The sequence below is a fragment of the Perca flavescens genome, chromosome 14, assembly GCF_004354835.1.
Source record: "Perca flavescens isolate YP-PL-M2 chromosome 14, PFLA_1.0, whole genome shotgun sequence".
NCBI lineage: Eukaryota > Metazoa > Chordata > Actinopteri > Perciformes > Percidae > Perca > Perca flavescens.
Genome location: NC_041344.1, coordinates 15,503,724 through 15,530,661, shown reverse-complemented (window position 1 = coordinate 15,530,661; position 26,938 = coordinate 15,503,724). Strand labels below are relative to the sequence as shown.

The 26,938-nt window shown below is 40.0% G+C and overlaps 1 protein-coding gene across 1 annotated transcript in view; it reads left to right on the top strand.

Moving 5' to 3' along the window:
• Positions 1-26,298, top strand: part of dennd3a (DENN/MADD domain containing 3a) — a 34,125-nt gene extending 7,827 nt beyond the window's left edge. The window contains exons 2-30 of the mRNA XM_028597137.1: positions 1,689-1,777; positions 3,225-3,371; positions 3,588-3,723; positions 4,340-4,455; positions 4,621-4,751; positions 4,864-4,975; positions 5,118-5,237; positions 5,503-5,601; positions 5,747-5,866; positions 6,524-6,639; positions 6,960-7,115; positions 7,294-7,390; positions 7,489-7,592; positions 8,123-8,328; positions 8,416-8,575; positions 9,186-9,342; positions 9,607-9,829; positions 11,145-11,224; positions 15,323-15,502; positions 15,706-15,876; positions 16,712-16,841; positions 17,565-17,672; positions 19,927-20,024; positions 23,162-23,316; positions 23,843-23,909; positions 24,160-24,232; positions 24,337-24,455; positions 24,594-24,731; positions 25,480-26,298. Of these exons, the coding sequence (XP_028452938.1) occupies positions 1,697-1,777; positions 3,225-3,371; positions 3,588-3,723; positions 4,340-4,455; positions 4,621-4,751; positions 4,864-4,975; positions 5,118-5,237; positions 5,503-5,601; positions 5,747-5,866; positions 6,524-6,639; positions 6,960-7,115; positions 7,294-7,390; positions 7,489-7,592; positions 8,123-8,328; positions 8,416-8,575; positions 9,186-9,342; positions 9,607-9,829; positions 11,145-11,224; positions 15,323-15,502; positions 15,706-15,876; positions 16,712-16,841; positions 17,565-17,672; positions 19,927-20,024; positions 23,162-23,316; positions 23,843-23,909; positions 24,160-24,232; positions 24,337-24,455; positions 24,594-24,731; positions 25,480-25,674 (3,795 nt within the window). The 5' untranslated portion in view covers positions 1,689-1,696 and the 3' untranslated portion in view covers positions 25,675-26,298. The remainder of the gene's footprint in view (positions 1-1,688; positions 1,778-3,224; positions 3,372-3,587; positions 3,724-4,339; positions 4,456-4,620; positions 4,752-4,863; positions 4,976-5,117; positions 5,238-5,502; positions 5,602-5,746; positions 5,867-6,523; positions 6,640-6,959; positions 7,116-7,293; positions 7,391-7,488; positions 7,593-8,122; positions 8,329-8,415; positions 8,576-9,185; positions 9,343-9,606; positions 9,830-11,144; positions 11,225-15,322; positions 15,503-15,705; positions 15,877-16,711; positions 16,842-17,564; positions 17,673-19,926; positions 20,025-23,161; positions 23,317-23,842; positions 23,910-24,159; positions 24,233-24,336; positions 24,456-24,593; positions 24,732-25,479) is intronic.
• Positions 26,299-26,938: the final 640 nt, after the last annotated feature.

Genomic DNA, 26,938 nt, shown 5'->3' with positions numbered 1-26,938 from the left:
ATCATTATAGCGTTTCAAGCGGGCTCTAAATCAAACACAACTAAGCCACACAGTCAACGGACGGGACGCATCACTCCACAAAATAAACAAAATATTGCATACTTATTGTGACACTATCGATATAATATTGCGTAATGTGATATTGCATTAACGATATTAAGTCGATATATCATGCACCCCTAGTAGATGGGTAGGTAGTTGGGTAGGGAGGTATGTAGATAGGTAGGTAGGTAGGTAGGTAGGTAGGTAGGTAGTAGGTAAATTGATAAGGACTTAAAGCAGTACTATGCGTTAATGTAGACTACTTATAGATACTTAATGTATAATATTGTAGTTCCATCTTTACTTGCATATCTTTGATGTTTAATTCTATCATATTTTTAGGACAATATTAACTGTAAATAAAATGGTAGATTAGAGAAACTTAAGTAAGAAAATGTACCTGAATCAATAAAAGATAGGGGGACACATGGATTTTAAAAAGTGACAGGGACATGTCCCCTACATCCCCAATGAAATAATGCCCTTGTTAATAATATTAGGAATAGAAATTGGTTTGAGGATTAGTGAAGAAATTTGTGTGGGATTAAGAGTGCCTGAAAACGAGTTGACTAGTGAGTAGAGAAGTAAAAATAGATACTTTAGAGAGTTTTTGCAGGAATAGAGATATTTACAAGTATAAATGGTTAAAACGCCCATCTTCTGTTGGTCCGTGTAGTAGGAATGCTAACTTGACCAAACCTACCTGAAACAAAAGAGACATAGCCCGAGCACTTGTCGGATAACTAATTATATATTAGTTATATATATCAAAAGAATATGTTTGGAACTCAGCAGGTGTTGTGGATGAAGGGGCACTTGAGCTCATCTGATAGGGCTGTCAGTTATACAAAAAGATTATCAAAAGTAATCAAAATCAGGGTGACAGAATAAAGCAGCTTCAGTGTTTTCCTCTTTGTTCACTTTCGGGTGCAGTCAGTTATAACTTCTCGTCTGTGATTTCCATGACAAAACTGGTTTACTGCACCAGTGACCAAACCCTAACATCTGCTGTGTGTGTATGTGAGTTAGATGTTATTTCGTTGTGCCTGAGTGTGTATGTGTTGGCACACACAGAGGAAGTTTTGGGAAAAGAAATTTGTCTGGGTGTGGGTGCCACAAGTAGCTGATGCTGTATTTTGCAAATTAGATTGCTCAAGCTCTACTTTTGTCATTTTGAAAACTTAAACTCAGATGACATTAGCATCTGGTTTGGGAGTGTTTTGTGACTCATGGCCAAAGTATGAAATCGTTGAACCTTCTGCCATTGTCGTCATCAATGTTGAACCAACGGTTCTCTGTAATTCTATCAGGGTGGGTGATATCATTTAAATCATATATCACAGTACATATCATTTAATTGATATATATCATGTTATAGTAAATTATCTGGAAATTCAATTGAGAAATGCTTAACAGATAAAATAACAAGATCGAATTGTCTATTTTTTGGATCATTTCGTAAATGAAATACCTGAATAAACAAGGAACAAAATTTTACTTCTTAGATTTGAAACATTTCCTGTAACATTACCTAATATAGCCAGAGATATTGCAGGGATATCAACCTCAGTACAAACATTTTAGAAAAATAGCTGACGGGGTTCATTGATGAACTTTGTGTGTGTGTGCTTGTGTGTTTCTTGCAGTGTGTGTGATGGCAGAGCTCCCGTCTGGACTGCTGGAGGCATGTGTCGTGGTTGGAGCACCCAGTGATAAGCTTCGAGACATATACCAGGTATATACATACGCATACACAAAGACAGTAACAAAACCACGGGCAAATAAAAAAAGCATACAAACAAACCGATGTCGGCAAACTTTACACCTTGAGTGCTTCTTATGTCAACATTGACTCTCAACAGTAGAGACTACTGCTATCAGATTACTGTTGAATGGACCTTTTGAACCTGGGCAGTTAATCTTCACAATATAAGGAAAAGCATGTTAATGACAGGTGTATATGGTATCTAACACACATTCTTTGGAATAGCTAATGGTATACAATGACTTAAGGTTTATAAAGCAATTTATAAAGACATTAGAATAGACTGTGTGTTGGGTGTTAATGTGTACAAAGACTTCTTGGTTGCTAGACTTATAGTCTGGATCAACGGCAGTACATTTCCAGGATGACTGCTTGATGTCCCTTAACTTCTGCTCTCTGTGTGTCACCGTTCTTAAAAATCCCTTAGCTTAGGGAAACAACAACAAACTTTGAGCTAGCAAGCTACACGCTGAAAATGGCAAGTTTTGTAGAAATTTGGATCGTGCAACAATGCAGGCCTGCTTGGTTCTTTCTGGGAATGATTGTAAAGATTTACAAAGAATATGTTTTAGGTATTTACTATCTAACTGGGAAGTTTTGGGACCATTTGGCAGGGATTTGCTATGGACAAAGTATATAAACATTTTTTTACACTGGTAAAAGAAAATTAGGTTTAACCATGTATGTGGCATTTTCTTTTGCAGGGTGTAAATGTTCTAACCTGACTCCGCCAGATGGATTGCTTCGCATTTGCTCGGCATATCCATCTGGGAACTTTCCGTTGGAGAACTTTTGGGAAGGGGCGGAAATACTGGTTAGCTGATTGGATGAACCATCTGTCTATCACCTATGTTGGTGATAGACGGGCCAAATCAACCAATCAGATCCACGAAGCGTATGAAAATACAACCACAAGCCCACCCCTGCTGCTGCAGGCAAAGCATAGCTCGTTAGCTCAGCATGCAAACATGTCGGTAAAGGATATTTGCCGTTTGTGTAACGAGAATTTAGGAATAAAAGAAACCATTTCAGGTTCCTGGACCGCTGTCTGAAAATACTGGTTAGCTGATTGGATAAACCATCTGTCTATCACCACCTAACCCACCTCAAAACCAACGCTGATTTGCCCGGTCGTTTGGCTAACGGCTCCAAATATTCTCTGCCTCAAGACTGCCAGACTGATCTGCGAGTGGAAAACTGGAGCTCGCGAGATCAGGACGGTCTCACGAGGCTATAAATGTTCCGCTAAAACAAGTTTCTTACCGAGACCATTTTGCAGAGCTACGTCGCTGCGTCCAGAGTTTAGCGCCGCCCAAGATGCTAGTGATTGGTTTAAAGAAATGAGAGGGGTTTCTTTTGCCCCTGGCAATGCAAGACTACCAAACTTATAACCCTAAATACTTCTAAACTGTCATAGCTTCAACAGCAGAGTAAGTTAAAAGAACTCCCTCTGCTGGAAGCTGAGGTACTGCAGGTCCATGCCCCGCCATTTGTTTCCAACTCCAGCCAGTTGATTGGACCAGCTTTCAGTCGTGTCCAAAGGAGGAAGAGCTTCATCAAAAAGGTAAACAACATTTTTTTTTTTTTTTACTCTAAATACAAATTCATCGTTAATAGTCAATTTGAAACAGTTTTTGAAAAATTAAGTCCTTTCTGCTTTGTCTTTCTAACACCTTACACATGGATAAAGGATTGGGCATTCAGATTACATTCAGCAGGCTTCTTTGTTGATCACATTCAGAAATATTTTTGTTGTTGTTGTTTTTCTGTTTGTTTGCAGAAGAGGCGAGATCGTCCTGCAGAGGTGTTGCCTAATGGAGAAACAACCAATCGTACCGAAGTGTCCTCAGCAGCAGAGGACATCAGTGTTCCAAAGGATCTGGACCTCATCGCCTTGCCACAGCTCTGTTTCCCTGGTATAGTGTATTTTCTCTGTGGCAAACTTAACATTACCATGTTTTCAATTGAATATTGAATTTGTTCTGTAATTACAACAGCCGGTTACCTCGGTAAGACCAACATGTTTTTTGGCAGTGACTGTATCTCAAGCAACAAGTTTTTACTTTTGCCTGGTATGCTTTGCGTACTTCAAGCCGTGGCATTACATATCCAAACCTTGATTTCTACTTATCTAACTCGACAATGTCATCATGATAGGACTGATCTTGCCACACTATGGTTACCATCATGGATCACCATATTGTCAGGCTGGCACCAGAACAACTAGAGTCCCAGACCATAATCTTGAGTTGTATTCTTTCTATGCTGGCTTAAGAGCTACCATCATGGATCCCTATCTTGCTACAATGTGGATTAAACATTAAAACCACCCACTGCTATGCAGACTTGCATTACTTACTTACTTAGTTGCCCATTAACCATTTGTCTTTTATTATAATGACAAAAATCTGAGTTTCCCAGTTGTTATTGCGACTTGAATGTGATGTGAATCTCCTTTATGACATCAATGTAACATACCGCTTGACTTTGCTTAGTGGCACATATTGAGACTTCTTGCTTTGCATTGGATAGGTGGTCTTCAGTTAGCCAATGAGCAGAGAGAAGACAGTTATCACTTCCTTGTGTTTACTGACCTTTTTGGGAACCGAACACATGGGGTTGTGGTGCAGTACTACAGAGCTGTACAGGTACAAACAACACACACACACACACACACACACACACACACACACACACACACACACACACACACACACACACACACACACTCACACTCACACTCACACTCACTCGAAAAACACAAATCCAATGAATGCAGACAATTGTATCTCATTGACTGTTAAATCTGTCAGTCCTGTCTGGAAGGTGCTGTCCAGAATGGCCACAGGTGGAATTCATCAAAGTCCCGCCTCTATACACCCTTTGCTATGTGCGTCATCGCCAAGTTCCCCTACTACAATGCTCTGAAAGACTGCTTGTCATGGTAATAATTTCTATTACATACATAGAGCTGATGGATAACCTGACCTTGGTTAAGGTGATTTGGTGACCAATAAAAACCTGTCTCTGTCTCCCAACCGTCTCCACCTTCTTAGTCTCTTGGTCCAGTTGCGGCCTGGAAGACAAGCTGACTTTGAGGAGACCATAAAGGAATTTTCAGCCAAGCTGTCCCTGGTCCCTTTACCACCTCCTGGACAGCTACACGTGGTCAGAACACACTTTGTCTCTCTCTCTCTGTCTCAGTTGAGATATCTCTCAGCCTCACTTCATCTGTATTTGTCTCTCTGTGTGACCAATTTCAATTGCTAGATCTTTACAGCAAATATATGTGTGCGTTTCTGTGTGTTAGTCCTTCAACCTCCGTCCCCTCAACGTGGTTCTCCCATCGAGGGAGGATCAGGACAGCCCTGTTATCGACATTGACCTGCATCTTCCTTTCCTCTGTTTCACGCATACAACACTGCTCCAGGTAATGCAGAACAAAGACACTGGTATTGCATGGCACATAAACACAAGAGGACATACATACAGTGATAAAGTGATGTATTTAAATATAAATACATAAATATATGTATTTAGTTATATGATTGTACTTTTATTGTGTATATGGGTTATTCTTTGGAAAAGGAAGAGGTGAAGGGAGGTATAGGCAGGTCCTTCCATTCATAAAGTACATCCTAAATATTAAAAATGAGAAAAATGTTCAGTTAACCCTATGAGGGCCTCCTCTCTAGGTGCTGTCCTGCCTCCTTCAAGAGCAGAGGCTTGTATTCTTCTCTGCTGACTGGGCCAGACTCACTCTGGTCGCAGAGAGTTTGCTGCTGTACCTGCAGGTCGGTGGAGAAGGAACCTTGTGTCTTACAATTGCAGTATTATTATTATTATTATTATTATTATTATTATTATTTTTTACTATATTCTTAAACTTCCTGCAGCATCCCCTTATCCATATTTGAATTTGTCTTCTGTTCCTTCCAGCCTCTGTCCTGGCAGCAGCCCTATGTTCCTGTCTTGGCAAGAGGAATGCTGGACTTCCTCATGGCTCCTACAGCCTTCCTGATGGGCTGTCACATCAGTCATTTTGACGAGGTTGCCGCTGTAAGTACAACCATTCACTGTCTCTACAGACTTTCTTATCAGCATCAAGGATTACAGTCTTTCTTGCTTTGTGTCGGCAAATCTGACCTTTCCTGTCTAAGGTGATGGAACAATGTTGGATGTTGTTCTTTCCTATACTAGGGAGGACATATTATGATTATAATTGAATCCGGTGTTGTTCATTGTAATCATTGTTTTACACGTAATACTCAGAACTAGTGGTATCACTTTGATAGATACATATTGCTTCAACTCTGCCCTATAATATCTTGGCCATTTCTCATATAGTTAACAGCATTGTGTAAATTGCTAGCGTGAAATTCAAATTACCCATCTTTTTTAGTTATTGTTTGAGCTCACATACAGTATTTAACAATAGCTGATTCTCCACTGCATTCATCTTTATTTAGTGTCTAACAGAAGCTTAGTTCACATATTTAACAGTAGCTGTTTGTTAGTCTAACAGTGCAGGGACAGTCAAACTGTGTTGTAATGAATTGTAGCCATTGTACCTAGTGTGTGTGTGTGTGTGTGTGTGTGTGTGTGTGTGTGTGTGTGTGTGTGTGTGTGTGTGTGTGTGTGTGTGTGTGTGTGTGTGTGTGTGTGTGTGTGTGTGTGTGTGTGTGTGTGTGTGTGTGTGTGTGTGTGTGTGTATAGGAGACAGAAGAACTAATTCTTGTGAATGTTGATGAAGGCATCATTCAGTCGTCATGGTCTGAAACCATCGACCTACCAGCTATCCCTCAGGCTGCAGCTGAGAGCTTTATGTCAAGGTCACACTCACTCACTCACTCACTCACTCACTCACTCACTCACTCACTCACTCACTCACTTTGTTTAACAGTGTACCACCACTCTACGGTGCAGAATATAGCTTTACTAGAAATCATTTTTGCACTGTAACCTGCAGTCGAGCCTCGGCTTGTATCAAAGCTGGAACAGATTTGGAACTAAAATTAAATCTACCGCCTAAATACCTGCTAAATCAAATTACAAATGTAATAGTTAAAATGACTGAATTGGATAAAAGTCCTGTAAGGTCGTTCTGGACTGTCCGATTCTCACTGTCCATACTTGGTGTCTGTGTGTCTAGGGCAGAGTGTCTCCAGCTTCACTATGACTTGGAGCTGTGCCACCTTGGAGCGGGCACTGATGCCAATGCCCTGCGATGCCAACGCAGAGAATGGCAGACACGCCTCAACACACAGATACAAAACATTGCTCTGGAACTAGTGGTCAACATCTTCAGGTAACACTCTGTGTGTCCTACACACAGCCATGCTTTTTTACAAATAGTATGCAAAGAAAGTGGTCAGTAGGTATAAGTGTACAACACATTAAGCTATATTATAGACTAATCTGAGTCAGAACAGTATGTTTTGTGTAACTTTCCAATGTCCATCCATCGTTTTTTATCACTTTGTCAGAGGCGTCCAGGACTTTCTAAACCATGAACACAGAGTATTTAACAGTGAGGAGTTTCTGAGGACCAGGGAGCCAGCAGACCAGTCCTTTTACAAGAAGGTACACTCACATATTTACATCGACAGACATGCACACACACTAGCACACACAAACTCTAACATTCTGTGCTGCTTGCTTCTCTTTGATGTTGTGTCCAGGTTTTAGAAACTCATATCTTCCACTCATTCCTGCGAGACAGGCTGAACAGGAAACGGGACACCTTCAGCCGCATGGAGCAAAACACACGTAACCATGCGCACAGGTATAATGCTGGTGTGATGTTATAACTGAGAGACAAAGGTAACCTGGCAACACTAAGGGATTTCAGGTCTGCCCCAAAGTTCTTATACTTGTTAAACCGGGTAGAGCTAAGACAATTAGGTTATTAACAGTCTATCAATTAAGTTTTAAACTGTTGGACAACACATGGCCTTTTAACCACCAAGTAATTCATCTATTGTTTGAGAAAATAATTGGCAGATTAATAGCTGATGAAAATAATCATTAGTTGCGGCCCTAAAACAAAGAAAAACAGCTTTCATTTAGTTCTCATACCTTTCCATCCGCAGGTGTTTTAGAGAGTAAGAAATGCACACTATGTAGAAGACACGTGTGCTTTTAAACATGTAAATACTGTAAAAAAACAAAACAACAAAAAACATCTAGGGTTTTTGCACTGCACATCCCCTGATAAATGAACATTAAATTGCCCTCATGTAATGGCATAAATATTGACACCCCCCCCGTCAGCGCGACCTAAACCTCTACATCTGTCTCCTCTTCTTTCTACAGGAATCGTGCGATGACAGAGTCTCCTCGGCGTCCTCTCATGTCTGATCTGTCCAGGACTGGCTACAGCAGCTACAGCAGCCCTAATGACAGACTGAGCAAGCGGCTGGGTGCCAGCCTGCCTAACCTGGATCAACCTGCCAATGACACTGTGACTACCATCAGCTCCAACAGACCAGCCTCCCTCAGGAAGATTACTCCTGACGTTGGTCAGTACTGATGGAGGAAATGGATTAATGGAGAGTGGAAGTCAATTAAGAGTCAAACTTTTTCTAATTTCCTTTGTCACCTTCCAGGGTTGAAGTTTCATTTGAAAGCGGTGAAGGTTTTCCGCCTCCCGGAGTTCCCTCCTCCGTTGGCCTTTCATTACGTCCAGAACTATTATTCTGACATGGTTTCTTCCCTGGGGAAGGCTATTAACGCTACACCACCTGACGAGTCTGCTCTGCTGGCCAGGTGCTGTGAGGAGACAAAACTGATAGTCTAGAAAATATTTGTTAATATTTTTCTGTTTAGCTGAAAAAAACAAAAACATTCAGTATTTATTATCTGAATGGTCTTTAAAGTGGTCTTTCATCAAGAACTGCTGCTACAGGATTTTAGTATTTCTGGCGCAGTATTTGTTTGTGATTCAATCAGATTAACAAGTTTTACTTGAACCATCAACTGTAGACTTCTGTTTAGTGATCACTAAACAGCATCTTCATAAGAATATTAAAATGTGCTGTAAAATGAACTTGCGGGATTTGCTTATTGCAGTTTGCTTATTGGTTTGCTTTAGCGTCTGATTAAACTGAAAATCTATTACTGCAAATCTCATACAGCACAGTAAAAATAAATATAAATTAGTTTTTCTGAGACTGCCGCTTTACTGTCAGAATCACTATACACCAGTGATTGTATCATTTTGTGTGAATAATTTAGAAATCAAAACATTTTAATTGATTATAAATAAAGTTGCACACAGATTACCAACTGACTTCTAGACAACTAAATAGCCCTTGTAAGACACCTAACCCAATCCATCTGTCTTTCTTTCTGTCTTTCTTTCTTTCTTTCTTTCCAGGTACCACTACCTGCGAGGTTTGGTAAACACTGTGTCCAACAGGCGTCTGGATGCACTGGAGGATTTCCAGAGTCTCTATAAGACTGACTCAGATATCTTCCCTTCTCAGATGGTTAAGTCCCTGGTTGACTCTCTGCCAGAAGGTGAACGGTTACAGGTCAGTGTGAGGTCACGTCATGAATGAGGACACTGTGTTGTACTCTGCTATTGAAGTGCACCTGATTTATATATATGTTGGTCACGTTGAGTTTAAGCAATCATATTATGTACAACACATGACATGTCATCTGGCAAGAAACCCCATTAACTCAAGAAAAAATGATATCTAATGGTTATCAATAACTTGATTCATCTCTGAGCTGTATCACAACGTCTGTGATTGAATAGCGCTGGAATAATAATGGACAGAATCTCTCCTCAGGCGGACAGACGGCCAGAACTGAAACGACTCATCAGTCAGGTCAAGAGGGACCAGGAGCGGGAACACGCTCGCAGCGGCAACTGGCACGAAGAAGATGCCGTGAAGCGTTTCCAGCTGCCGAAGAAATACATGCAGCTGGGGGAGTTTGTGAAATGTATCCAGGAGTCCGGCATCGTAAAAGACCAAGGAACCATAAATAGACTCTTTGATGCTCTAACTGTAGGTAAGTAGTGTAGTATACTGTATATGCATACATGTACGTGTGTGTTTGTACTGTAAAACTCCATATTATGTACTGTAAATGCACATTTGTGAGAGCAGCTCAGGCCTTTTTCTGCTCTTTCGATCAAACAGGCTGTCCTGCAATACTTTTCTCACAAACTTGAAATTGCTTCCTCAGCCTACACACACACACACACACAAAAACACACACACACAAAAACACTTATGCACACAAATAGTCCACTACATCCCTTCTTCCCCCTTTTTGCAGGCAAACATGTATTACTCAGGTTAATCATTACCTCTCCTCTTCTTGAAGAATTTGTCATGCAGGGCAGTTTGGTGTTGTAGCTGTAACCAGGGCTTACAGTGGTCATTTACTGGCCTTTAGCTGGTGGCTATTGGCAAATTTTTATATTTTGAAAACAGCAGCCAGTAGCAACTTGTGCAAGCTGCAGTGACCTGATAACATTCCTGTGATCTTAGATTGGCCATGTACAGTAAACAAGAAGGATAATACATTTGAGTCATAAGAACTTTGAACCGAGTAATTATATTTGTTTTTAATTTAAGATAAGAGGTAGGGGAGGATGGGCGTTTGGAGAGGGGGAGATGAGGTACTTTTTCAAAAGCTGAGGATTTAGCCAACATTGCATGCTGGAAATTGTTCTTCAGGAAGCACGGTTGTAGTGACAGCTTATCTTGCCTTCCACATTATGTTATTGGAAAAAGGGAATTTACGTCCCGTTTGGTGAGCTAACATCAAAATTTCCTTTCCTCTTCTGCACTGGAGAAAGAGATACAGATGCCTGCAACATCCAACTGCAGAGTACTTGACTTCACATTTCCCTTTTAATTTGCAGCAAGTGACTCATTGAGAAACAGAGATTTTGGACAAAATGAAGTAATTTTCCTGCTGTGGTTGTTTGAAGTCATGATAAAACTGGCTTTTTCTTTTAAATTGTGCCCTTTACTAAACTTTACTAATGCACAGTGGCCATTAACAGAGGGCTGTGCACGTATGGGATGTTGGTTGGGTGTGAGGGAGTGCACAGACTGTGTACTGTATAGTCACTGTTGTAATGCAGGCATGCTGGCAGATTAGACTGAGACAGAGCCTTGGCCTGGTCAGCTACCAGATGTTTGAATGTGTGTTAGAGAGTATGAAACTGAGCATTTCTGTAAGTGTCAACCATTTCTTGGTAAATGAAAATCAATATATAGTTTTTAAACTCAGCGTCACAAGTCATCTGCCTTCGCTGACACACAGTAAAACAGGATACATAATGTTGAGCGTGTGTGGTTGTTTGTTGCAGGTCATCAGAAGCAGGTTGGTCCGGAGTTGTTTAGAGTCTTCTACACCATTTGGAAAGAGACTGAGGCTGAGGCACAGGAGGTCTGTATGTAGGCTTTACACACAACTTGAAGGCCCAAATCCTGAACATACATACAGTATTGGCCACATCCTCTGCAGTGAAGTTCACATTCACAGTGTAATGGGGTAGTGTGACATATAGATGGAAGAGAGAAATATTGCGTTGCAGTGTGATGGTAATCCACAGCCAAGATCTGTAAGACATACATATATATATATATATATATATATATATATATATATATATATATATATATATATATATATGTATATATATGTGTATATATATATATGTATATATGTGTATGTGTGTGTATATATATATATATATATATACATACACTACCGGTCAAAAGTTTGGGGTCACTTAGAAATTTCCATTACAGACAGAATACCAGCAGAGATCAGTTGCATTGTTTTTTTTAATCAGGGCAGCAGTTTTCAGATTACATTATGTGCTTACATAATTGCAAAATGGTTCTCGACTGTTGTAGACAGAAGTGGCTGAAGAAATGCTTAAAATTCCATGCTTTTTGGTCTAAACATCATACCCAAATTAAAAGTGGTACAGCTCCCATATACTTTGACACTTAGGGGTGTGCCTGATATCATTGGAAAGGAAACACTCAAGTTGTGTCAGGGTGATTCTAGGCCTTACTGACACAGAGTTACAGAGGCTAGAATGGAGATTTTTTATTTCTGTCCAAGTTATAAATCTGTAAAATTATTAAAATACACTGCCGTAAACACATCTGACAGGTGACAGACAACACAGCATTAGCATTAGCACGTCTCAGCTTACTACAGAAAAAAATTCAGAAGCTAAAAGACTCAAAAATGGATTTTATATGAATTCTTTTCTACAAATATGTCTGTGCGTTTTTTTATTTCTATTTGAAAAGTGCAAATAAAAAAGCCAAAAAACTACAAAATACAACACTTCTCAAATACACAAACAAACCCACATCAATCACCTTTCCAATGATATCAGGCACACCCCTGAGTGTCAAAGTATATGGGAGCTGTACCACTTTTAATTTGGGTATGACGTTTAGACCAAAAAGCATGAATTTCAAGTGTTTCTTCAGCCACTTCTTCCTACAACAGTCGAGAACCCTTTTGCAATTATGTAAGCAAATAATGTAATCTGAAAACTGCTGCCCTGGTTAAAAAAAACAATACAACTGATCTCAGCAGGTATTGTGTCTGGAATGGAGTGGAATGGAAATTTCTAAGTGACCCCAAACTTTTGACCGGTAGTGTATATATATATATATATATATATTAGGGCTGTCAAAATTAACGCGTTAATTTTTGCGTTAATTTTTTAATATTTAAGTCGTTAAAAAAAATTAACGAAATTAACGCAGCTGATTGGACGAACGCGTCACATGGGTTTGTTTTCTCCGGATATTGAGAGCCAGACTGTCATGGCAGCCGTTCAGAATACGATCTCATATTGTACTAAAATAGTTCACTGAAACATGTTTCTGAAAACATTTTAAGCGAGAAATAGGCCGTGCAGTTGCTGAATCTGTCTTCATTTCAGCTCAACAAAGGTCAGTTTAGAAGATTTTCGTCAGATTTTGAGAGACGAGTCACGTCACCTCACTCCGCTCGCCATTTCCGGGTGAGTCCCGACTGCCCTGCCGCCGACTGAACTCTCGGCTCGTTGGAGATGAACTGCTCCTCGCCTGTAAAGTAGACGAGAGCAGGCGACAGCAGCCGGGGACGGTGACAAAAATCTGCTCTCAAGTCAGACAGTTTCTAGCCGTTTCAGCAGCCTTCAGCAGAACTAAATAAGCCAAATTGTTGCTGCTGTTGTTCTGAAAGATATTAAACATTCTGAACTTAGCAGAACCTTTCCTTGTTTGTTTTTTTCTTCATATTTGCAAAGTTAAATGATTTAGCATTTAAATATCCATTATTATAAGCTTCAGTCTCAATTTAAAAAAGCGATTAATCGCGATTAATTACAGCAAATTGTGCAATTAATTAGTTAATTTTTTTAATCGATTGACAGCCCTTAATATATATATATATATATGTGTGTGTGTGTGTGTGTATATATATATATATATATATATATATATATATATATATATATACACATATACACATACAGTGGGGTTTGCCCACTTACAAAGAATGCAAAAATCTACAATTTTAATCATATGTACATTCTAACGGGGAAAGACAGAATCCCAAAGAAAATTCCAGAAAATCACATCATATGAATTTATTAAAATTGATAACCATCTGATGAGGAAAAACAAGTATTTGACCCCCTGGACAAACAGCAAGTATTCTGGCTCCTACAAGTCAGTTAGTCTTTCTTTAAGACACAGCCCCAATCCGAACCAATTATCTACATCAAATACACCTGCCTCACCTTGTTACCTGTATAAAAGACACCTGTCAACACCCAAACAACCAGCATCCAACATCACCACCATGGGCAAGACCAAAGAGCTTTCTACGGACATCAGGGACAAGATTGTTGATCTGCACAAGGCTGGGATGGGCTACAAGAGAATCGGAAAGCAACTTGAGAGAAAAGATCAACTGTCGGTGCAGTTATCAGGAAATGGAAGAAGCACCACACCACCGCCAACCTCCCTCGGTCTGGGCCTCCACACAAGATCTTGCCTCGTGGGGTGTCCCTGATCATGCGAACGGTGAGGAATCATCCCAAAACCACAATGGGGGAACTGATGAATCAACTGAAGGCAGCTGGGACCACAGTTACAAAAGAAACGGTTGGTAACACACTACGCCGTCATGGATTGAAATCCTGCAGCGCACGCAAGGTCCCCCTGCTCAAGAAGAAACATGTACAGGCCCGCATGAAGTTCGCCATTCACCACCTGGACGACTCAGAAGAGGCCTGGAAGAAGGTGATGTGGTCAGATGAGACCAAAATAGAACTTTTTGGCCTCAACTCAACTCGTCGTGTTTGGAGGGCAAAGAACACCGAGTACAACCCAAAGAGCACCATCCCCACCGTCAAGCATGGTGGTGGCAACATCATGCTTTGGGGGTGCTTTTCAGCCAAGGGGACGGGACAACTCCATCGTATTAAGGGGAGGATGGACGGGGCCATGTATCGTGGAATTCTGGACCGACATCTCCTTCCCTCAGTGAGAGAGCTGAAGATGGGTCGAGGATGGGTGTTTCAGCACGACAACGACCCTAAGCACACCGCCAAAGCAACAAAAGAGTGGCTGAAGAAGAAGCACATCAAGGTTCTGGAGTGGCCTAGCCAGTCTCCAGACCTGAATCCAATTGAAAATCTTTGGAGGGAGCTTAAAATTCGAGTTGCCAGGCGACAACCTCGGAACCTGAATGATTTGGAGGCTGTCTGCAGGGAGGAGTGGGCCAACATCCCTGCCGAAATGTGCACAAACCTTGTCACCAACTATAAAAACCGTTTGACATCTGTGCTGGCCAATAATGGCTTTTCTACAAAATATTAACATGCTGTTTGTCCAGGGTGTCAAATACTTGTTTTTCCTCATCAGATGGTTATCAATTTTAATAAATTCATATGATGTGATTTTCTGGAATTTTCTTTGGGATTCTGTCTTTCACTGTTAGAATGTACATATGATTAAAATTGTAGATTTTTGCATTCTTTGTAAGTATATATATATATATATATATATATATGTGTGTGTGTGTGTGTATGTATATATATATATATAGGAAGAATATATAGGAAGGAAGAAAAGATCTTGGAAAACGTGGCAACAATATTGCAATATGTGACCTATGAGTAAATTAAACTTATTAAGATTGAGCAATGAACAACACTATTTAATTGATTTTGTTTCTTAACTGCAAACTGAATGAGTATACTTTTCATCAAGAAAAACACGAAAAGACCATATAGAGATGAATTTAATGAATATATTTGATTTATAATAACTAATAACTAAAGGGTGTGTGCAATTTTACAAATTGTGTTACTGTAGTAATGCATACATGTAATATTTTTGAACATCCTTTAATATCAAGGCCAATAAAGACTTATAATGAAAACCTTGAAATGAAAAGTTGAAAAAGTTTTACTTAACCAGTAGAAGTCAGTGATATCAGCTGTTTTTATGTGACTGTCAGGTGTGCTTGCCAGCGTCCGTCTTGGAGCATATTGAGCCCAGCGAGTGTGTCTTCAAGCTGTCCTCCTCTGTCAAGACAAGTCGCGGTGTGGGGAAGATCGCCATGACCCAGCGACGGCTCTTTCTGCTGACCGACGGACGACCGGGATACGTGGAGGTGGCACAGTACCGAGATTTGCAGGTGAGACAAGAGAAAGGACCAAGGACCTTTTGAGTCAAGTGATTAGGCTCCTGTGTATTTACAAATGAGATTAAAGTGAGCAGAAGAAAGGTTACGAGTAGAGGTGAGGAGGGTTAAAGGTAGTGCTTCCAATAAGGACTAAGGTAAAAAGACGGGTGGATTGAACAATGCAGATAGGCCTGCCTTTGTCTCGTTTCCTGTAGGAGGTGAAAGTGTCCTCGGCTCCTTTCCTGCTTCTGCGAATCCCCAGCCTGAAGCTGCGTGTTCAGGGCAGGAGAGAGACGTTCGAGGCCAATTTGAAAACAGAGACCGAGCTATGGAACCTGATGGTCAAAGAGATGTGGGCCGGGCGCAACATAGCTGACCAACACAAGGTAAAGCTGTGACTGAAGGGTGTATGTGAGTATTTGTGTGTCAGTATGAGAATATGGTGTACGTGTGGGGGAGAAAAGGGGCTGAAATCAGAAAAGAGAGGAATAAATGCATGAATGACTATGAATAACTTGCCTGCGTGTGCGTGCGCGTGTGTGTTTGTGTGTGTGTGTGTGTGTGTGTGTGTCTATGCCATTCATTGTGAACTTCAGTGACCTTTGGTAGGTGTGGTTGAAATTCCCTACGGCGAACATGAACATAAATACACACACTTGAACATAGAGGGGTTTCCTTTGTGAAACCAGATCTCTCGCTCCGCTCTTTTCTCACTGTTAGATGTCCTCTACTCCAGTATATTATGAATGTACATTGACATCCAGATTGTTCAACAGGCAGCATAAGCAGCAGTATTGTTAAGAAATCTGGCAGCATTGCACCAAGATTTAAACCAAATAATCAAGACATATTCTACTTTCTATTGTAACACAGCATCTTTTTGTAAGACCCTCAAAGATGTAGAACCCTAACCCTAACCCTTATCAAAGCCTGTTTACATTTAGAATTGAATCCATACCACTGTTCACACCCTTAAATCAATGTTTCCAGACTTGCTAAAACACTATCACTTTTAAAGTGGACATCTTTCTTATGTTTAACTTTTTTTTTCAATATTTGTAAACCTTTAGTCTCAAAGACCACATCTCTTTGACTTTGCATCTAGAATTTTGTTTTATGCCTCTTTTTTTAAATCACTTTTTTTTTAAGGTTCTGTGTACTTATTTGAAAGGTGCTTCATGTCAAGTTTAAATGTAAGTGAAAATGGCTCTTTGTCTCCAGGACCCCCAGTACATGCAGCAGGCTCTGACCAACGCCTTGTTAATGGACGCAGTAGTGGGCAGCCTTCAGAGCAATAAGGCCATCTACGCTGCTTCAAAGCTGGCTCACTTTGACCGCATCAAGATGGAAGGTAGTGGTGATTATTGTTGTAGGTTCTGTAATGTTTGCTTTACTTTGGTTAACCCTTGTGTTGTCCTCGGGTCAAATTGGACCCGTTTTCAAGTTTTTTTTAAAATCAGAAATATGGGTTCAACCAAATTACCCACAAATAACATGGATCTATGTATTTACGTTACAGAGAACCAATAGAATGTTCCACGCAGATAAAATAAATGATTACTTTCATTGAATTTTATTCAATTTTATAGCATTTGGAAAAAAAAGTCAATAGTTTCAAAACAGCATCCTGACTAAACTTTGATATAAACCCGTCTGTGATCCACTCAACATCCTCTGATCTCAACTGTTAGTCTTAGTAAATCATAATTTCTGCTTTGTTTAACAAAAAAATTGCTATAATGTCATTTAAATTAGGTTTATTGACCATGAATAAAGAAAGCTTTGGAAAAAGTGACATAAACGTTGGGAAAAAGCACCAAAAAAATAATATTTAATTTTGACATGGAAGGACAATTTAATGGTTGACGAGAAGACAACATGAGGGTTAATGCAATTTGCATACCAAAGACACTCACGAATAGTTTGACAACATTTGGAAACTTGATGTGTTCCTTAGTACATAATGATTCATCAGAGGTTTTTGCTGTTTGGGGTTTTTCGGTGCATGCTTGTGCATTCACCACCTGTGAACGTTTAGTTACCCCTCTTTTAACAGTGGTTTGTGTGTCTTTAGTGCCGATGATGGTTCCCAAGACAACTGCAGAGACGCTGAAGCACAAAATCAACCCCTCGGTGGAGCTCGCTGCACCTCAGGCTGTAGATGTACTTCTATACACACCAGGTACAAACCGTAGCCAAGCAGTCCCTTAAGGGTTCTTGTTATTACCCCAATGAAAACTCTCTCTCTCTCTCTCTCTCTCTCTCGGGAGTTTCACAATCCAGAGTTTCAACTGTGACACCAACACACGGTCCCTGACACTGACTGGCAAATACACACACATGACCTTTGCTTTGTCATCACCTCTCTCTCTCTCTCTCTCTCTCACTCACTTTAACATAACAAGACAGACGGTCATAAAGCTGCACATGAAGTTTCTAAAAACTACAAAAGGAAGTCGGACAGAAATTTAGGAATGTAAAGGGAGGGAAGCCTCTCCTCCCGGTTAAAATTGGCATAAATATACAATTCCACCTTTCAAATGGGAGCTATGAAATTGTGTGAAAGCGCAGAATAAGGCAGAGAATCTCATTTCTCTCAAGGCGATAGTAAACACATCAGCATCAGGTGTGACATACAGTAAACGTTTGGCCAAGTTTTGGCCTGTAATTCCCCCACTCCACAAGAGAGTAAAAGCAAGAAGAAGCTCACCTACTATGTATTCATAGTAAAACTAGCAGTGGCTATAACAGATCTAAAATAATATAGGAACACAGTTAAAACTAAGATCATTTAATGTAGAAAACAAAGCTTTACAAAATTAAATGCTGAAAGCACATGAAGCCAGTTTGCTCCTCTCCTGTAGTGAAAAGCTCCCTATAAATACTTTATTTTACAAAAATAGTTTTTGAAGCCATGCTGATGAAGAACATACACAATTTTAGTATTTACTGAAATATTAAAATGAAAAAAAGCACTTTTGCCTTAAACAAAATGTACTGACATATTTTTACTGACTTAAAAGCTATTTACAAAGGTATGGGATAGAGACAAAGGTATGGGATAGAGAAAATGTAGTTTACTTTTGAATAATTTTGAAAATGCAAGTTTTGGTTCAACACTTACCATGCATTTGGTAAGAATCTATTTAGCCATGAAATAACTGATCCCCGAGAGCCAAAGGGCACAAAGTGTTCAACAGTGGAGTTCATTTAGAGACGTATGACCTATGGATATACTTGCTATACTGATATTAAATATATATAATCCAGTAAAAAATGAAAGAAAAACCTGAATAAAAGAGTGAAGAAACAATGAATGCAGAAACTTCCACATAAGACACAAAGTGTCACCAGATTTCAACATGTTTGAACACCTATGGGAGATTTTGGAATGATAATAGATAGTTAGATAGTGCTTTCCCTCACATCATAAAAACACCAAATGAGGGAGAATCTTTTGAAAAAATGGTATTTAGTCCTCCAGTAGAGTTCCAGAGACGGGTACAACATTACACCAAGGAGCAGTGAAACTGTTCTGGCAGCTTGTTTGGTAGCCCAAAACTTTACGACACTTATGCGTTTTTTTTCTTTTGATACGTCACCCATCAGGAAATCCCAGCCTTCACATTTGACATTAAAACAAAATAGTTGTTTACTGTTTAGCCTTTGTATACAGTCCTTTGACTTTATTATGCTGCGGCAGACAGACTGGCGCGTTACGTGGCTGGATGACTGAGAGGAAACAGCTTGAAAAGAACTACAAAGCCATTGCCTTCAGTGGGCCGACCATCTGGGGCTAGTTAGATGCCCGGCTGGTGGCATACTGACCCCAGCACTAACACACTCATGCACACTCATACTCAGTGATGCCCACATATACAGACACTGTTTAGTTCTTCTATAGCAGTCAGCTCTCAGAATTCTGTTGGTGAGAAGAACAAATCTGGCTATTCACATCCTCTCTCTCTGCCTCTCTCTCTCTCTCTGGTTTGTATATAGGTCAGTGAATTGAATTCCTGGCGTATGGCCATCTCACTCCTACTTTTCTTCCCACCCCATCTCTCCCTCTTTTTCTCTCGTTCTCCACTCCCTCTCTATTTCTCTCTCCTTCCCCTCAATGTCCCTCTGTTTCGCTCCTATGATATACAGGATGAAACTTTTTTTTTCTCTCTCTCTCGGCCAGCGATGCTTTTAAATAGCGCTGAATACATTGGAGGATATCTGACCGTTAGGTGAAGGCTGGGTGGAGTCCTGCAGCAGAAAAATAGTTTTGAACATGAAGGGTTTACATTCAAACTGTTGGCTGATATTCACATGCCCTGCTTGGCCTCCTGAAAGAATAAACACTGGCAGCTGTAGGTCACAAGTTTGTGATAAGGGACTGCCAAATAACTGCCAAATAACTGATAAATACTGCGTGTGTGTGTGTGTTTCAGGTCAGTTATGGGTATCTGTGAGCATGGGGAAGGTGATGGTGTTTGATGCCTCCAGCTGGTCCCTCACACACACCTGCCACGTTGGGAATGCAAGACTGGTAAAAACACACACACACACACACATACTCACACACACACACACACACACACACACACACACACACACAAGCATGTCAATAAACTATACATGTCTGGCCCTTGATGTGATTCTTATTTTCCAGTGTGGCCCTTAGTGAAGTTGAGTTTGACATCCCTGGTCTAAATTAAGTTTTCTTATTGCTTTTTTCAGACGTCAGCGGACGCAAATTTGCCAAATCTTCACGTGTCTTTAAAATTTGGTTGGATTACAGATAAAAATAGGCTGAAGGAATCTTTTAGTTTCTTGAAAAAAGTATCTGGGACTAAAAGTCCCAGGAACTTTAAGTGAACTCTCTTAGCGAGAAAATGCATGCCACTGACATCAGATACAGATAAAACTGTTATCCTCGGGTTTATTCCTGTACGCTTCACTTCATCTTCAGACTTGCAAAGCATATGTGTTGGGGAGTTTACAGTGTGTTTTCCCCATAAGACCAAAACATTTTCTCTGCAAACTTTGACTTTCTTAACAAAATACAAACAAGTGAAAGTTGTGTAGAGTGTCTTAAAGCTCTTTGGAGAATGTTCTGGGTAGATGAAGTGGAGGATGAGCGTGAAGTTTTAGGGGTCCGTGCTAATCACTGGCCTCTACTGCAAGCATGCAGGTCACAGTCACATGGACTATGTTAACCTATGTTCCAGTATGAGTGTGTATTTTTTCTCTAGGCTCAATCTTAACATTTGTACACAGTTGTTCACTGCTAGGTCATGTGTTAAACATTTGCATAATGCTCTTACTTGTACAGTAATTACTTGAAGCATGACAGGTGATTAAGATAGCAACTGAAAAATAACTGACATTTTGTGGACGAGCTAATATCACATTTTTAAATATGAGTGATGCTATGTGTTTTTGTTGGTCAAGTTTGAATCTGTAAAAACAGACTATGATGTAAGTAATGAGATTAGGGCTGTCCCAAACGATTATTTTTTAAACGATTAATCTAGCGATTATTTTTTCAATTAGTCGACTAATCTAACGATTAATTTTTCGATTAATCTAACGATTAAATTTTCAATTAGCAATTATTTACCCATTGCTCAATTATTAACAATTTACACAAAATAAATTTCAATAAGGTTCAAATCTCTATTTATTAAAATAGTTTAACACTGCACTGTTCAAGTAAAATTAATTTGTAGTGCAACCTGAAGCCAGATGTAGCTATCAATCCAACCACAAAATACAGTCACTTTCCGGAGGAATACAAAAATAAAAACTTAAAGTAAACGGAGCAAGTGCAAAAAGAGTAGCCTGTATTTGCTTTTTTTAAACAGTGGTAGGTAAAATAATGAATAAGCTCTTGTTTAACATCCAAGCTCTTCTTCCTTTAATTTAACTTTAATTATTTGTATCTAAAGGCTGGTTAAGCACTGTAGGGAGGAGAAGTTGGACAGTTGGACAGTTCCAGTGATTGTCACATCTGGGTGATGGCGTCTGATATGCGTTAGCATGTTAGATGTATTTCCACTCACATACCCAACAACTGCTGAACAACGCCAACACACAGTCCTCGTCTTATCCACCACTCTCTCGCCTGTAGCCTACTACTGGAACTGACCCGAAGACTGAAGTTTTTGAGGCGGGGACGGCATTAGACAAGAGGACATGACACAGGAAGCTCCAGGCTGCAGCCACCACTCGCCATACTCGTTCTTTCGTGCTGCTATCTCTGACTCACTCACTGGACCGTCGACCTGACAAAAACCTGCATATAGGCGGTGGAGCTCGGCTAGCTTCAGAGCTAAGGCGGAGGTACAGATTAGGTGCCCCTAGAACCCACATATCTAACAGTAGTTCCGCATTACATTAGTTAATTTGCACGTGAGTTTTATTTATTTATTTGATTTAGTGACGTGTCAACGCAAATTATTTGTGTCGACGCATTTACGTAATTGATGACGTTGACTACGTCGACGAATCATCCCAGCCCTAAATGAGATGTAAGGTGCATAACTTTTTGATATTAATGAAGATTACATTCAAGCCATTGCCAAATGAGTTGCTACAAAGCTAATTAAGACTATCAGCTCCACACAACTCTCTCTGTATTTCTCCGTTTGGCTCAGAAGATTTTCTCTTCTGGCAAACTTTTGTGCGCAGAAGCACAAGTGAAGATAATTACCTCTTCTGAAGAGTCCATCATGATTTTTAATTCTCGTGTCCTCCTTGGCTACCAGCAACTGCATGGAGGAGGGGTGGTGGCAGCGCGCGATCACGGAAGGCTTGTATCATGTGCCAACAGTGTTGTTGTCACCCAATTCCTCATGGGGGAGACAGAAACTACGCACTATAGCTTTAAGATGTACTAGTGTTTAGAGCACAGTGTTTTTAGTAACTAGTGTAGTTTATTAGACAATGCTACCACCTAGTGGAGAACTTAACTTTAGTACTATTGCTATAAATTGATGTCCTTCCACACTGAACTCTCAGCACTTTCTGTTTAACCCAAGCCCAATATAATGCTTATCACTGTGCATAACCTAATCTACTTGCAATCATACATGCCTGCTACTCTTGAGAAAAGAAAAGTTGGCCAAGAGATCGTAACACACTGCACCTGAAGAAAAGACAAAGCAATTTCACATGTACTCTATGTTTTTCCAAGTTGCAGTGCTTTGAGTTCTCTCAGACACTGTAGAAAAATGTTTGTCACATTTGCTTAAAGCCCAAGATGACGTCTTTTAGATGTTTTGGTTTGTCCGACCATTAGTCCAAAACCCAAAAGTAATCAATTTACGATCACATAAGATAAAGAAAAGCCGCAAATCCTTGCCAATTAATTTTCTGTCAATCAACTAATTTATATTTTGACTAATTATTAATCACGTACCTTGTTGTTCTAAAGGAAACTAGTATCACTGATGTACAGTACATTAAATGCAGCTATAAATACTAGAGAAGCTTGTAGACTACATGTGAGCCCTTTTGTTGCATCCTCTTAACAGCCTCTCTGTGGCCCCCATTTCAAAATAACAACAAAATAACAATTATTCATCAAGAAATTGGCCCCGAAAGTTTCCTATTTTTAGTCTTAAAACCTATAATTCTCTCATATCTGCCGACGGCCGGATGTTATGTTCTCTCTGTTTTCAGAACTGCATGCTGGGAGTTGATAAGGACCAGATCTGGATGGGCTCTGAAGATTCGGTTATCTACATCATCAGCATGGTGGCCATGGTCTGTAACAGACAGCTGACTGAACACAGGGCAGAGGTCACTGGACTGGCGCTTAACACAGACAAATACAGGTCAAAACACACACACACACACACACACACACACACAGCAACATGCCATCCTTAAAAGTGGCTTTTATTTTTAACAGATGATTAGCACAATATTTGAAATTAAAGGACCGTCCTTGACAGCAGTTTCATGCTTTAGGAAGAGAGCTTTGCATGAGTTATTTGTCCTGAGGAGATGAATTCCAAGCATTTTGATATAAGAAGGCATGCCAAATAAAGACTGGTCAAAACATATACATAGAACTTTGCACGCTACATGGAAACCATAATAGCCATGCTGGGACCTGAAGCATAAATGCCTGCTTCCCACAGCTTTCGGAGTGTGCGTTCCACACACACACACACACACGCACACACACAGTTTTGAGCCGTAAAGCTGTGTTGTAACTTCACACCTTTTCTCTTTCATGCTGTTGAATTAAATTGTATTTAACTTCACTGAAGTGAGGCTTTAGTCCCTGTGACAGATGTGTGTGTATGAATCAAGTTGGCATCAGAGTGACATGTAAAGTGTTCAAATGTTCTTCAGCCAGAAGGTGGCGTACTCCTGCAGTGCAGAGGGAAGTGTCATGGTGTGGGACGTCGCGACACTACAGGTCAGTTTCAAACGCTTTGTTATGTAATTCTCTTTAGAGTAGTAAATAAAACAGCATGCTATATACTCTCACAAAAAGGTCAAATTATATGATAGTTCATGGGTTAATTTCAAGGATTACATTTTTCATTCAACCGTGTCAGATGAACACACTGGTCAGAGCAACTTCTACTGAATGCTCCTCCCTTCTTCCTGTTTTATACCAAAACTTTCACTTCATAATTGTGATTTTTGTGTCACTAACCACTCAGGTGAAGAGGCAGATTCACCTCTCCTGTGACCGTCTGCAGTCCGTCTACAGCTGTAACGGGACGCTGTGGTGCTGTAAGTTTCACACTCTCTTGCTGGTGCATTAAAACATGAGTGAACCTGAGTTGAACCTGAGATGTGAAATTGAAAAATCTTTCTCTCTCTTTACTTCTCTCCAGGCTCCAGGGACAATATAATGGAGCTGTGGAGAAACGGTTCAACAAAATATCGTCTGAATCTACCAGAGCAGCAAAGAGACTCCACAGCTACATTCAGCTCTATACTGCTGTTACCTGAGGTACCCCACACACACACACACACACACACACACACACTTTGCTGTAAACTAAATATATCTCTCTTTGTCTGTATTGTGTCTTTTGGGTGTGTTTTCAAGTGTGACCCATTATCCTCCATGTGTCTGTGTGTGTATTAGAAGGAGGAGCTGTGGAGTGTTTGTGTGGATTCAGGAGAAGTGTGTATTTGGCACATTAAGGACACTACCAAACCTTATCACCGTGTGGCTCTACAGGACTGCAGCGGATGTAACTGCGTGATCAAAGTTAAAAATCAGGTTTATGGACAGTACTAATGCGCACACACACACACACACACACACACACACACACACACACATATATATATATATATATATATATATATATATATATATATATACACACCTTCTCATTCAATGTGTTTCTTTATTTTCATGACTATTTATATTGTAGATTCTTACTGAAGGCATCAAAATTATGAATGAACACATATGGAATTATGTACTCAACAAAAAAGTGTGAAATAACTGAAAACGTGTCTTATATTTTAGATTCCTCAAAGTAGCCACCCTTTGCTTCTTTGATGGCACTGCAAACCCTTGGTGTTCTCTCAATGAGCTTCATGAGGTAGTCTCCTGAAATGGTTTTCACTTCACAGGTGTGCCTTGTCAGGGTTAATTAGTGGAAGTTTTTCCCTTATTGATAAAAAAGCAAAGGGTGGCTACTTTGAGAAATCTAAAATATAAGACATGTTTTCAGTTATTTCACACTTTTTTGTTAAGTACATAATTCCATATGTGTTCATTCATAGTTTTGATGCCTTCAGTGAGTGAGTAAATAGTCACAAAATAAAAAGTCATTGAAAATAAAACATTTGGCCTGTATTGAATGAGTGTGTATATAAATATATATATATATATATATATATATATATATATATATATATATATATATATATATATATATATATATAAGCATCTACGAATGCAATTTAAACCTGGCAGTGACATAAATCTACGTGTCTTCCTCCCTTTGTGTCTCCAGGTGTGGGTCGGGGGTGTTGGCCGCAGCTCTACCAAAGGAAAAATTTACATCCTGGACATTGAACGCCACCAGATCCTGAAGGAGCTTCACGGTCACAACGACAAGGTGACGGCGCTCTGCTCAGCGGAGGATCGGTACGTCCTCAGCGGAGCTGGCAAAAACGACGGAAAGGTCGCCATCTGGAAGGTGGAATAGAGCGTTTGACTGTCTGGAAATGGACTTATTATGAAGTTGGAGTACAAGTTCTTAAAGGGGAACAACACCTACATTAATAATTTCAATTAGTTATTTCCATGGCCTCGGAAAGTTCAGTCAATATTTTTGAAACTTGAGCTACTCTCTCAAAGCCAGAAACCATAGATTGAAGTCCAAACTTGTGATGTCATTAAGTATATAATCTGGAGCTGCTCCATAGAATGAGAGATTTTGGGGACCCACAGAATGTTTTGTATTCTTTCTGTTTGTATACCCAAATGGAACAGAAAATTTTCCCATATACTCAGAACATTCCCCTGGGTGCTCTGTGTCATCTATAACATCTTTCCAAATTCATTGCCTATGGAGAAGTTCCAGACCTGATACTTGATGACATCATAAATTTGAGTTTTAGCACTCAAGTTTTTGGATTTGGGAGAGAGTTGTTCATGTTAAAGGTCCAGTGTGTAACATGTTTAGTCGTTCATTATCAAAATCTGTATTGCCCGTTCACAAACTTCAACCATCATCAATACCAAGTATTCCTTTAGGCTTGAAATGTTACATTTGCATTCGCACGAACTGGGGTAGACGCTCCGTATTCATGCACCAGCTTGAAATACGTTAGCTGGTAAGGGACATACAGGGCATACTGCTCCGCCTTTCGCGTTTTTGCTGTCACATGATAAAGTCACAGTTGCTGCTAATGCTGCTAATGGGTATTGTAGCTTCCCGGCCCCGGCAAGTTTGAAGAAGGAAACATGGAGGACCACACATATTCAAAATCCAAATTTCAGGAACAGGAGTCCTCTTCGCCCAGAAAAAGGATATTGAAAAGAGCGAGAGACCGGCTTTTTGAAGCGTGAAGGCTACCGTAGCTGCAATACGTACTTTGAACTGTGTGGTGCGAGAGAGTTGATTGTGATATATGATCTCAACGCTAGATGGGAGAAATTCTCTAACTGATATTTTTGGACTGTCCTAGACCATAGGAATAACATGTATGAATTTTGAAAATGAGCGTAGTTCCCCTTTAACTTGCTAAATCGCTCTGTTAATACTACTCTGGGACTTTCTGCTAAATAAGCTTGAGAATCTGCGCAAAAAGGAGTGAAGATCTGTGTTTGGAAAGCGGATCGATTGCACAACTCCGACTTCTTCACATGGCAGTCATGTGAAGCAACAAGTTTACATTTTAGTGTCACCAACTGAGCAGGTTCTCCTGTCTGCTATAAAGTGGTGATTTGCAGTTAGAAATACTAAC